The sequence below is a fragment of the Lampetra fluviatilis genome, chromosome 1 (assembly GCF_964198595.1).
Source record: "Lampetra fluviatilis chromosome 1, kcLamFluv1.1, whole genome shotgun sequence".
In the NCBI taxonomy this organism is placed as follows: domain Eukaryota; kingdom Metazoa; phylum Chordata; class Hyperoartia; order Petromyzontiformes; family Petromyzontidae; genus Lampetra; species Lampetra fluviatilis.
In genome coordinates this window covers 20,875,919-20,889,577 of record NC_136275.1, presented here as the reverse complement: position 1 = coordinate 20,889,577, position 13,659 = coordinate 20,875,919, and the positions used below count along the sequence as shown (strand labels likewise).

The window sequence follows — 13,659 nt, the reverse complement described above, 5'->3', positions numbered from 1 at the left end:
GGTTAGCGCGCGACGCTACGAACCCAGCGACGAGAGTTCGATTCCCGCTCACGACCAACACCAGTGATGATTATCTGAACCGGTCCTGGGCCTCATCTAGGTCGACTCAGCCTCAAATGAGTACCTGGTGCGGTGTGTAAACATCGCCACTGGGGAGACAAAGGCGGCCGGGCGTGGTGTTGGCCACCAACCCCCTCGTGTGCCGTTTCCGGCCTTCATAGGTGCTCGCTCACAGCACTTGCCCAAACAGCTAAACGGGGGAACTTTGTTTTTGTTGTGTGTTTGTGTGCGCCAACGTGGCTATGCACGTGCAGTCCACATGGCGTGCAATTCCGTGTACAGACAGACCCTTTATTAATGCACTGCTGGATGGAGTCCCTATACCATGCGGCTCTATAAGGACCATCACAGCCTCAGCCTTGGCTGAGGCTGTGACACCCATCGCTTTAATTGGGACTAATTGTTATAGCATAATTTTGTTTGACTCGATGCGAATTTGGAATGGGTGGGGGACGGGGTGGGGTGGGTGAGCCTTCATCATCCCCCCTCTCTCTCCACCCGCTCCCCACGCCCCCCACGCCCCCCCCCCCCACGTGGTGCTCCCTAACAGCCCTCTCATGAGAGTGGCCCGAGGGTGAAGGAGTTGCGACGCGAGTCGACCGACATCTGACCGGTCACGTGACGACTCATCAATTCTCCCTTAAACCCCCGACCCATCGGCATAATGAGGACAAACCATTCACCAAACTTCGGTCATCGTCACGGCGGCGGCTTCAGGCTGCCTGGCCATTGAACGAAGACGGTGGCCACCGCATCGCGCGGCACTTTCAGATGCGCTTCTGCAGCCCGTCTGGAACGCTCTTCCTTCTAGTATTCGGACGCCACTGGAGCCATATACACTTTTACATTTCGATTGATAACTCGCTTCTTTAGAGCTGCTTGGTGTGGTTTGTTTGTTGTCCTCCACCCGCGCACCTCCGATTAGCGCTGATGATTGCGTAGCGTGCGAAAGGAGTTCAATATACAACCTATTGGTCCTGGCAAAGGAGGTCCCATGATACATAAAGCGATTAAATCAGCTCGTGTGCAGGACCACGAGAGATGGTAACGACTTCATCCAGCAGTGGATTGGTTGTGGCCCCCCCAGTTGAACAGACGTACCGAACCAACACAGAGGTAAATCGATTAATTCCTCACGATTCGAGGGTCTCACGTTACCGTCTCATTCGTATCGTTGGTTTTGTTTCTTGTCTTGTTTAAACAGCTACGTTCGTGTAATATATGTAATTATCAGACTTGTAAATGCCACCCCTTGAAATGTGTACATGCGCCGCCCAATCTCACCGTCTGGCACACAGTCTGCCCCAAATGGGACACCGCGGCGGATGATGCACATGTGATGGTAGATGCAGTCCATCAGAAAGCTGTCTTTAGGTCGATCTGCGCTAGCGGCCAGGACCGGTCTCTGACTTTAAAGGGTAAAGCTAGAGTCCGTGGCCTTAGAGGCGACAGTCCGAGCGGCGTGCGTGAGTTGTACCTGTCAGCAAGCGCTCTTGGGTAAACTAAACTTTGTATTAACCAGGAAAGGCCCACTGAGCTATATAGCTAATTCTTTTCAGAAGCGACCTTGCTATCACAAAGTGGCTTATCACGTGGACATTCATAGCAGCCAAATACTCTAAACGCGTGTTTCTAAATGCGGAGGGAGACACCAGAGGACCCGGAGAAAAAAAATCCACGCGACCACAAGGAGAGAGAGAGACATGCAATCGCCAAATATACAGCAGGCGTCGGGGTCGGGATTGAAGCGACGACATCCTGTATACCAGGCGAGGTCGTTAACATCTCCTAGCCACCGTGGCGCCCGTGGCGACTCTGCTGCTGTGTTGGCAGCGGTGCACAAACACGCCCGGTGATTGTCGAGCGCGTCATGTTAGATAGATGATTAGCATGGTGAATTGAAATATTCTGGACTACGGCTTTCGGCCGAGAGCAGGGGTAGGCGCCCTGCTGCCCCGCAGCCGCGCGTGGCTCTTTAAGGACTGCTTCCTGACGTATTGTTGTTTTGGTTGCCTGACCCATGATGTAAAGTCTAGCGCCTCCAGTCTACAGTCCATACATACTCTTAGTTCTTTCGGTAAAGTCACGTAGGTAAAAAAAATGAAATTAAAATTAATAAAAATAAAATAATAAACTCACGACGTTTCGGAGGCAACACAAGTCTCCGCCATCAGGTGGGACCGTCACAGCCAGATTTGCTGCATGGTCCCACCTGATGACGGAGACTTGTATTGCCTCCGAAACGTCGTGAGTTTATTATTTTATGTTTTATTAAAATAATTAAATTTTTCTACCTACGTGACTTTACCGAAAGAACTAAGAGTATGAATCCTTGCAGTCACGAAAGCTTCAAATCTAGAATTACAGTCCATACAGCCTACAGTCCATTATCCATGCAGTCTACGGCCCATGGTCCACATATTCACCAGTCAGTCGACATCCGACACTCGCTGGAGGTGCGCCGAGTCAACAGTTGCCATACGCGTGTTTAATTTCAATCACACACAGATACGTGCACACGCAAAGACAAAGACCCCCGTATAGCCTCAATAGACTGTTCGGGCAAGTGCTGTTTGCGAGCACCTGTAACAGCCTGCACGGTACACAACCACGCCAATGCTGATGTTTACACACACACACACCGGATACTCGTGTAAATAATCGTCGCTGGTGTTGGCCGTGAGCGGGAATCGAACTAGGGTGCGCCGGCTACGTAGCTCAGCTGTGCACTGACCACTCCGCTGCCGCTCTCACCGTGCGTAGCGCGACCGTGCTCATCGGAGGTGCGTGGGGGGGGGATGGACAACAAACTAAACACGACAATCATCTTCCTGAAAAAGAGCGACATAGTTGCCTCGTAGACCTTACCCCGTAACACAAAATATATAAGCATGGATCTTGATTTGAAGCGTTCGTGACTGCAGGAACCCATACTATTTGGTTCTTTCGGTAAAGTCACGTAGGTAGAAAATTTTAATAAAACACAAAAATAATATATCACGACGTTTCGATCGCAACACAAGCGGTCGTCCTCATGCGGACATCATAATGCTGAACCAGCCTTGCTGGAGGAGGAGGAGCAGAGAAGTCGATCGGGAGGCTACGCCGACCAACAGCGTGGGCCGGCGTGCTCGTGAAAGCCATCGTCACGCACGCGTGCACAGAGGCGTTACGGGGTAGGGGGGCCGCCTCAGGGAGGGCCCCCCACCCAGTCCAGCCCACCCCCGTAACAGTGCCGCACCTCCGATTAGCACCCCCCCATCTGCCCCCCCCCCTCTCTCTCTATTTAAGGCCTCGACACAGAAGCGTTGTCTTTTTGTGTGCCTCTGTGTGTCTATGTGTGTCTCTCTGTGTGTCTGTCTGTGTCTCCGTGTCTGTGTTTTGTCTCTCTCTCAAATTTAGCAATCTTCGGAAGAACGTAATCAACCAGGTGGGGTGTTGGCTGTTGTGTTGGCCGACTCTCTGTGTTGTATTGCATTATATTTCCAAGTTTACTATGTTTGTTTTCTCATTCATTTGTACCTGATGATGGTTGCTTGTGCTGCAATCGAAACTTCGTATTCTATTATTTAATTTAATTTCTTTCTACGTGACTTTACCGAAAGAACCAAAGAGTACACATATGCTCTGTGTGTATAAAAAATATGCTGTGGATATATGCACCTATAGGGAAGAGTGATTGTAAAGCAGGAAAGTCGATTTATATTGAGAATTGTTATTCATACTTGGGGAATCCGATGAACTACAAAGCTCAGTTCAGGGCACGGGGTCAGAAAGTTACAACAACATAGAATAAACAAAAACTCGACAGGAGTGCAAACTCTAGGAAATGTTAAGAGAGACATCAGACATAGAAGACGAGGTGAAGCCCTTTGAGCTATTAGCTTCGTTCTCAGAAGTGACCTGGCCGCAAATTATCGCTCAACGAAGTGTCTTGTCACGTGCCAATGTATCGCAGCCGAATAATCGACACGTGTTGCAAACAAACACACTCGTATTTAAACGATAAACATCCAAACACTCGCGAATCAATGATTTCCCCTGTTTAGGGTGACTGAATGGACTGTCGGAGTCTCTTACTAAGGCGGGTAATGGGCAACGAGGCGGCGATGTTGTCAGAACCGCGCCCGACCGCCTTTGTCTTCCCGTATTGGTATTGACAAACTGACCTAGGTTCTCGGTTAACGCCGAGTCGAACTATTGCGTAGACCCAGGCAGGGTTACTGCCTGCCAATTGCTGCGCAATAGCACACGCGTATACAAGCATATACACACTTTCAACGCCACACACACACTGAACATCACACGCGCACACAGTCAGGCACTCAAATAAATCAACACACGCAACACATACTCGGCACACAGAGACAAATATGTCCCCGTATGGCCTTAGCGGACTTGGGGCAAGTGCTGTTAGCGAGCACCTATGAATATCGATAATGATGCTGCTGCTGATGATGATGATTGTGATGACTATAAGATATTTTTTTGGGTTAGATCGCGTAAATACGAATGTGTCGTTAAACGCGCAAATGAGTAAGGTTTGTTAAATAAACAAAACATTCCAATTGGTTACGAGTACAGCACACCGGCGTGTTGGAGAGGAAACCCGCAACGTGACGTTTCGCCGGTAATTGCAACCAGCATCATCAAGCGACGGCCAGGGTTGTGGAGAAATCCTCCTGCTGCGGTCTTAAATCGAGGGGGTAAATGTAGTGTCGTCACTTGCGAGCGAATCAGGAGCGACGACCATGAAGGGGGCGGGGGGGGGTTAATGTAATCAATCATATAAACTTTTTGGTTCTTTCGGTAAAGTCACGTGGGTAGAAATAAAATCAAATAACGCAAATGCCCACGTTTCGATCGCTACACAAGCGAGCTTCATCAGGTGGGACAACCACAGCAAGAAAATGCTGAAGTCGTGGTTGTCCCACCCGATGAAGTTCCTGCTTGTGTTGCGATCGAAACGTCGTGATTTGTTTCATTTCATTTTATTTCTACCCACGTAACTTTGCCGAAAGAAGCAACGAGTATGGATTCCTGCAGACACGAAAACTTCAAATCAAGATTGTAATAATATGAATTAAAAATAATGTATTTAATATGAATGTATAATATTGGTCGCCAAAGACTGCGTAATGACGACCACCCCCCACCCTTCCCCGCACCACTTGCGCAGGCGGTGAGTGACTACATGCGCGTGGAGTGCAAGTGCCACGGCCTGTCGGGCTCGTGCGCCCTCCGCACGTGCTGGAAGAAAATGCCCCCGTTCCGGGAGGTGGGCGACCGCCTCAAGGATCGCTTCGACGGCGCCTTCAAGGTGATGGGCAGCAACGACGGCAAGACCTTGCTGCCCGTGGGTCACAACATCAAGCCGCCAGGCAGCCACGACCTCATCTACTCGGCCGAGTCGCCCGACTTCTGCTCGGCGAACCGCAAGACCGGCTCGCTGGGCACTCGCGGACGGACGTGCAACAGCACGGCGCTCGACATGAGCGGCTGCGACCTCTTGTGCTGCGGCAGAGGCGCCCGCCAGGAGACCCTCACCTTCCAGGAGAACTGTCAGTGCCGCTTCCAGTGGTGCTGCGTGGTGCACTGCAAGAAGTGCACGGTGCAGAGGGAGCTCAACATCTGCCAGTGACGAACGCTGTTGGTGATTTATGACGAGGGGTTGATGACGGACGGTCGGTCGGTGATGATGATGGTTCACATGGTGCAGAGCGTGAAGTATTTGGCAGTGACGGTGATTCATGAGGGTAGTGGTGGTGATGACGAGGATCGAGATGATTGTTGCTGATAGTGGTAATGTGGATGACGGTGAAATAAGAGCTGAGCATCTGCCACTGATGATGATGGTGGTGGTGATGACGGCCGTGATGGTGATCATAATTAGCGTGGTGATCATCGTTATGATGATGACGGTGGTGGTGATTTGCACAGAGGAAGCTCAGCATCTCTCAGCAACTCCTCTGCTGCTGATGATGATGGTGATGATGATGGAGATCGAGGCAGTGGTGGTGGTGATGGCGATAGATTTTTTTGCGCATGCACGGCCGACGTGTCCACACACGCACACAAAGACACAGATAAATATCCCCCGTATAGCCTTAACAGACTGTAGGGGGCAAGTGCTGTGAGCGAGCACCTACGAAGGCCAGAACGGCACACGAGGTGGTGGGTGGCCAATACCACGCCCGACCGCCTTTGTCTCCCCAGTGGTGATGTTTACACACCGCACCGGGTACTCATTTGAGGCTGAGTCGACCTAGCGGAGGCCCCGGACAGGTTCGTGTTGGCCGAGAGCGGGAATCGAACCTGGGTCGCCGGGTTTATAGCGCAGCGCGTTAACCGCTTGCACACACACACACACGCGCGCACACAGACACACGCACACACACGAACACACACGCACACACGATGAACGACGATGGTCCTTCGAATGGATCGTTTTTCCTTTCGTCGTGGTCCCGTGTTCTTCCGATCGTCTTGCGAATGATCGGGCCAACCCCGCACGGCCTCGGAACGCCTCCCTCGCAGAAGAAGGTGAACGGATTCAACAACCGCGAAGAACACCCCCGCCGCCGCCACCACCACTACCGACACGATCGTCGTGGAGCAGTTACTCTTACTGAGATGTTGTCTTTCGACTAAAGTATATATATATACACATGTTATATATAAATAGAAGCACACACAAGTGTGGTGCCTACTTTCCAGTGAAAAGTGGCCTCCTTCACAGACGCTGTGACACCAACAAAGCCCGACGGACTTTGATAAAGAAGAAAAAAAAGAACACTGCCAGGCACACGCGCGCGTGTGTGTGTGTCTGTGTGTATGTGCCTTCAACGTCTCTCGAGTGCCTTTAGCAGCCCTCCTCAGTGCATACCGGCGTGCCTGTGCGTCAGCGAACGAGCGTGAACCGCGCTTTATCGTTAAGTGTTATTTGTATTATTATTGATTATTATTATTATTTTCGAACTGTCGTCGTGTGCTGCGTGCAAAGCGTTAGGCGCAAGCGCACGTATTACGCGCACACACACACACATTCCTTTGCACACTTGCCTGCGTGGCACGCTTTATGTGGTGGTGGTGGTGATGATGATGATTATGACACAGAGCACGCGCTGTAGATGAGTGCGGGTGACGGAGCAGCGAACGTTCACGCTGCTCCACTCCATAACTCGTGGCGTGCGTCCTTCTCCGGAGAGATTGGCAGAGCCCCCCCGTCCCTCTCCCCGCCCCCCATATTTCCGTTCATTGGTTGAATGTGAAATGTTCAGTCGCGAGGAATGGCAGCGGCTGCCGCGAGCAAGTGATTCTGGATTCGCGTTCACTGTTGTGTGTTCTCGAGCACACCGAACGCGAGAGACAGCATTGTGCCTTACACAGCCTGCTCTTTCATTCCCACCCTCGAATCCGCATCTCCCTTCATGAACGCACTCATTCAGTTCAGTCATGGTTTCCTTCTATCGCCATCATCCATCCGTCATCAACGACACTCCCTCTCATTATGTCAATCTTACCTCCATTTCTACCCATCCCTCCATCTCTCCTTAGCATCATCATCATCGGTATCCTTCGATACCTCTCTGCGTCCCCATCACCACCATGCCCAAACCGTCTGGAATCATCCTCGCTCTCTCCTTCTCTCCCTCCAGCCCTTTCAGTCTTCATCGGAATCATTCCCGGCCTAAATCATATCCCCGTATTTACTCCCGGGCACCTTGTTTTAAACTCCCCCCCCTACCCACCATGCCCCCCCCCCCCCCCCGTAAGTCTCCATGCGTAGCTCGCGTTTCAATAGACAGGACGAATGTATACTACTGACTTAAAGATCACGAACGCCCGTTTTGTAGCAACGAGGACACACAGTGACAAATGACACAGTATGCTTTTGCATCTTGCCTCAGCGCTGCCCGCTGTTGTTCTGCCATGACATTTGCAGCGGCCCGGATTTCTACCGGAATGTGCGCCCCTCTCCATAGTGGGGTTGACGCGCTTGCGCCGCACAGCTTTCGAATGCGTTTTCGGAATGTGACCGCGATGTCCGACGTTTCGCTCCAGCACGCTGGGTGGGGTGGGGGTCATATTCTTAGGTTTTTTCGGTAAAGTCACGTAGGTAAAAAATTAAAATTAATAAAAAATAAAATAAAACTAAAATAAAATAAATACCTTGGCTCCTCCCACCCTCAACCAGTATATATACAAATAATGTTTCTTGGAATTTCTCTCACTTGATACAGCTATCGTGCTGTGACGGTTCCACCTGAAGACGGAAGCTTGTGTTGCCTCCGAAACGTCGTGATTTTTATTTTACTTTTATTAATTTGAATTTTTTACCTACGTGACTTTACCGAAAAAACCTAAGAATATGAATCCTTGCAGTCACGAAAGCTTCAAATATAGAATGGGGTGGGGGTGTTTCTTCTGGAACCGAATTGAGGTTGTGACAGAGAGAGAGAGAAAGCCGCCCAGTAAACAGAATCAGAATCTTTATATTCTTGGTTCTTTCGGTAAAGTCACGTAGATAGAAAAAAAAACCACGACGCAACAAAAGCGGTCTTCAAAACAGAATCAGAATCTCTATTAAGACTGGAGGAATCCGATGAGCAATGAAGCTCTTTTTCACAGATGTCCAGTAAATAACAGCAGCAGCAGTGGCGGCGGCGACCGGCAAAGTTGTCTAGTTGAGGCAGAGAGTGAGCTGCTCAGTTCAGTTCCTGAAGAAGCTCCCAACTCGAGCGCAGTGAAACGTCGGATGTTACGCCGAACAACGCCACGGTACAACCGTAAAGAAAGAGAGAAAAACAACACGTCCGATTAGATTCGAAGCTTTCGTGACTGCAGGAATGACTCTTTGGTTCTTTCGGTAAAGTCAGGTAGAAAGAAAATAAATTAAATAATAATAGAATACGACGTTTCGATTGCAACACAAGCAACCATTATCAGGTACAAATGAATTGTGTATCTCCGTGTCTATGTTTTGTCTCTCTCTCGAATTTAGCAATTTTTGGAAGAACGTAATCAACCAGGTGGGGTGTTGATTCTCGGTGTTGTATCGCATTATATTCCCAAGTTTACTATGTTTGTTTTATCTTTCACTTGTACCTGATGATGGTTGCTTGTGTTGCAATCGAAACGTCGTATTCTATTATTATTTTATTTATTTCTACGTGACTTCACCGAAAGAACCAAAGAGTAACACGTCGGATATTGTCTTCTTGTAGATTTCTTTTTTTAACTTAACGAACAAAAAAAAACCGAGATGATCTCGCCTGAGTTTGTCCACGCGGTTCGTCCGTTGTTTGTTGTTGTTGTTGTGAATTTGTTTTGGAGCCAAGTGTCGGCGTCACCGCGTAAGCGTCACCGTGTCTGCCGTGGAAACAAAATCCGCGAGAATAGAAGGAGGAGAAGCAGCGACCACAACAAAAGCCGAAAGAAGATGCCTCGAGATGAGTGTAGTTGATGGACGAGAGATGAGAGGGGAGACAGCTCGAGAGACGTATTTATTGTTAACACGTGTGCCTGTCCCATATTCTGCTGCTGCTGTTTGTTGTTGTTGTTGTTGTTTAAAAATGCGCATTAACTGACACGTGCATTCGGCTACGGTGGAGTCCGGGCGGGAGTGAGGGCCGTGGTGAAGCGAATGAACTCACACCCAGCGGACAACCCTGTCATTCCTTTGTTGGTCATTTAAAAGTAATGCAATCTCACATTGGTGGCGGGTGATGTCTGAAATGGTCTCCGATGCACCAATTCGCACCGACCAGCGTGGGCGAGGTACGGCCAAAGAATAAACAACCCCCCATGATCGACGCGGCATGGGGGATCGCTTCACTTAGCAGTGCATTCGTGTCGTTATACTCCAGTCAACCACCCATTCCAGACCCCCTACCCCTTTCCCCACAATGGAACATTCCCAATAACGGGTGCCCACGTCCACAACACCCAGCCTCGTGGATTTTAGAATGTTCCATTTGGTGCAGGGGGCCGGGGTCAGGCTGGGAGCTTTCCAATGTTTGGGTTTCTAGAGCCAGATGTATCAGACGTACTTGCCTCCGTGCTCTTCAGAACAAATGAGCGCGCCCTGCATTTTCTAAGGAGCTCGATGTAGCCACCACTGAGTGATGGTGACGATGATACTGATTATTATGATGATGATGACACCTAAACCTGTCACCTACTTCGATTTAAACTTCTGTAAGATGCCTCATATTTATATGTGCAGTACAGTATTATAGTTGCATGGGTAACGTATCGCCCGCTATTACTAACCGTACGTTGCTACTATACAGAGTGTATATATAGGAGATTAACTTAAGTCCACCGACATGCAGTCTTGGAATAAACTCATTTTGTTCGTGGAGGCGACAATGTTCGAGGATTTATTTGTCAGAGGTGTGAGCATGGACCGAGAGATTTGCCGCTTCGCACCAAAGAGCCCAAGAACTCCACTCACACACATCCCCGCAACAACGAACGTGGACCACATCAGAGCCACATACGCACCACGTGCGCGCCACAGCCGCGTCACTGACGCGCAGTCGGCTTTAGCGACCAAAATTATTCCACAACTGAGGTTTTTTTTTGGGTTAGATCGCGTAAGGGGCCGTCCATAAGAGACGTCACGCACCTGGGGGGGGGGGGGGGGTCAAACATTTGTGACGATGTGTGACGAGGGGGGAGGGGGTTGAAGAAATGTGACGTCACATCAAAATGCGCAACTTTAAATAAAGAAAGACAACACGTTCTACTTAATTAAATAGACGTTTTAATAAATGTTTTCTCCAAAACATCAGTCCAGAGCCACATTAAATATGCACTACAATGACAATATTTTAAAGCGATTTGAAGCACGTTTTATTTGGGGGGGGGCAGGACTTTGTGACGTCATATTTGAGGGGGGGGGGGGTCTGACTTTTTGTGACGCCTTGTGACGAAGGGGGGGGGGGGGGTCAAAAATGGTCCAAAATCGCGTGACGTCATTTATGGACGCGCCCTATACATCAATTCGTCGTTAAACCCAATTAGTACGGTGTGTCAAGCAAACAAGACGCGCCGGTTTGGTTACTAGTTCAGCACACCGGCGTGTTGGAGAGTAAAAGTACAGCATGTACAATTCAAGCACGACGTTTGGCTGGTGATTACAACCAGCTTCATCAGGCGATAACCATAATTGTAACACAAAAGTCATCTGTGTTCGGTCTTAGACCACATCCACACCACGAGCACAAAGATCACCCCCCCCCCCCAATAGCCTTAACAGAATTTTGGCGAAACTACTGTTAGCGAGCACCTATGAAGGGAAAGACGGCATAAGAGGGGGTGGGTGGCTACTACCACGCCCGTCCGTATTTGTCTCCCCACTGCTAATGTTTACACATCGCACCAGGTAATCATTTGAGGCTGAGTCGACCTAGGGGAGGCCCAGGACCGGTTCAGATATTCGTCACCGGTGTTGGCCGGGGTTCGTAGCGCAGGCTGCTAAAAACTGCGCCACCACTCCCTGCTACATATACACTGTGTACACAAACACACCACAAACACTTCACCTTCATCCATAAATATACACCACAAACAGGCTGCAGCCACATCACAGAGGTGCCGCATACAAAGGGTTTCACCACAGTCACACCACCATCACATATCGCATGTAACGCGAGAGTGAAACAAACACCCCCCCCCCCATGCACACCACAAATACATCAAAGCTACAACACATACACAGTCACGCCACGTGTACATCACAACCAACATAAATATACACCACAAACACTCCACCTTGATCCATAAATATACACCACAAACACTCCACCTTGATCCATAAATATACACCACAAACACTCCACCTTGATCCATAAATATACACCACAAACACTCCACCTTGATCCATAAATATACACCACAAACACTCCACCTTGATCCATAAATATACACCACAAACACTCCACCTTGATCCATAAATATACACCACAAACACTCCACCTTGATCCATAAATATACACCACAACCGCTCCACCTTGATCCATAAATATACGCCACAAACACTCCACCTTGATCCATAAATATACAACACAAACACTCCACCTTCATCCATAAATATACACCACAAACACTCCACCTTCATCCATAATAGAGGTTTGTTTGGGTAAGATCGCGTAAATATATAAATGTGTCGTTAAAACCCGCCACCACCCGACACAGCCAACTAGTAAGGGTTGTCACGTAAACAGAACGTGGCCAATTCGTCACTAGTGCAGCACAACCGGTGTGTTGGGAGAGCAAAGCCACAACATTTACAATCTGAGTGCGACGTTTCGCCGGCAATTACAACCGGCGTCATCAGGCGGACAGCCATAAAGCCCTGTATTATTATATTATGGATGATATTGGTCGCGAAAGCCTACGGTGTTAAACTCCACCTTCGCTCACGATCTTACGTCTGACACAGTTGGTCTAGGTCTGGTTGTCAAACCAAATTGTTATTTCCAGGGTGAGATTTAAGTTTGCGTGGGCAGCGGTGGCATAGAGGTTAGAGCACTGCGTTATGAAGCCCACCAGCCTGGGTTCGATCACTGGCCATGGCTAACATCAGTAGCGGGTGCTATCTGAACACGGACCTCAAGTATGTCGACTCAGCCTAAGGTAAAGTGCAGCGTTGCAGTGTGTAAAACTCAGCATTCGGGAGACATAGGCGGCCCTCTGTGGTCTTGTCGACACCAGCCCGTCGTGCGTGCTCTGCCAGCCTTAATAGGTGCCCCGCTAGCAACACTTGCCCCGACATTTTACGTCGGCTTTCTTTGGGGGAGGGGTATCTTTGTCTTTGTGCGTCGACAGAGAGAAAGTGTTGAATGGGGGCAGAACGTGCCTGTGACTGAGCGCAGCATGGCCCATCGAGAGGGCTTTAGGGTCGTCCTTCGCACTTTCGGTCCTGTGACGGGGTCCCTGACCCTCGGCTCACTATCGCTGAGGCCGTGCGTGGCGATAACGCTGCGTGGCCAGACGTTACAGCCATCCCACCGTCACCTTCAACTAAACTATTTTTATTTTACCAGGTAAGGCCCATTAAGCTACACAGCTCTTTATTAGAAGCGACTTGGCCATAAATACTAACTCGACGAAGTGGCTTATCACGTGGAAATTTATAGCAGCCATATATACTCTAAGTACATGTTTTCAAATGTGGAGGGAAAACCCGAGGGACCCGGAGTAAAATCCATGCGACCGCGAGAGAACATGCAAATTCCAAATATACAGCTGGCGTCTGGGTCGGGATCGAACGCACGACCTCCTGTATACCAGGCAAGGTCGTTAATATCTCACCACAGTCACGAGCCATATGTACATGCTCGTTCTATTCAACTTCATTTCTTCGCACGTAGTTAGATGAACGTTTCGTGACTGCAGACATTGCATTTCGTGACTGTAGACACTGAGGTCAAAGGTCAAGGGATGGCTCCCTACTCATAAACCACGTAGTGTACACAGATTACTTGCTAAATTGCTGCTCACTCTGAGCAGGAGTTGCTTTTGCTGAACCTGGAGCGTACCCCGAAGAGGCGAGGCCTTACCATCAGCCCCACCAAAACAAAGCACCTA

The 13,659-nt window shown here is 49.4% G+C and overlaps 1 protein-coding gene across 3 annotated transcripts in view; it reads left to right on the top strand.

Moving 5' to 3' along the window:
• WNT6 (Wnt family member 6) overlaps positions 1-10,381 on the top strand; it is a 57,148-nt gene extending 46,767 nt beyond the window's left edge. For all 3 annotated transcript variants that reach the window (XM_078859165.1, XM_078859146.1, XM_078859155.1), the window contains exon 4: positions 5,240-10,381. In XM_078859165.1, the coding sequence (XP_078715291.1) occupies positions 5,240-5,701 (462 nt within the window). In that variant the 3' untranslated portion in view covers positions 5,702-10,381. The remainder of the gene's footprint in view (positions 1-5,239) is intronic.
• The last annotated feature ends 3,278 nt before the right edge of the window (positions 10,382-13,659 follow it).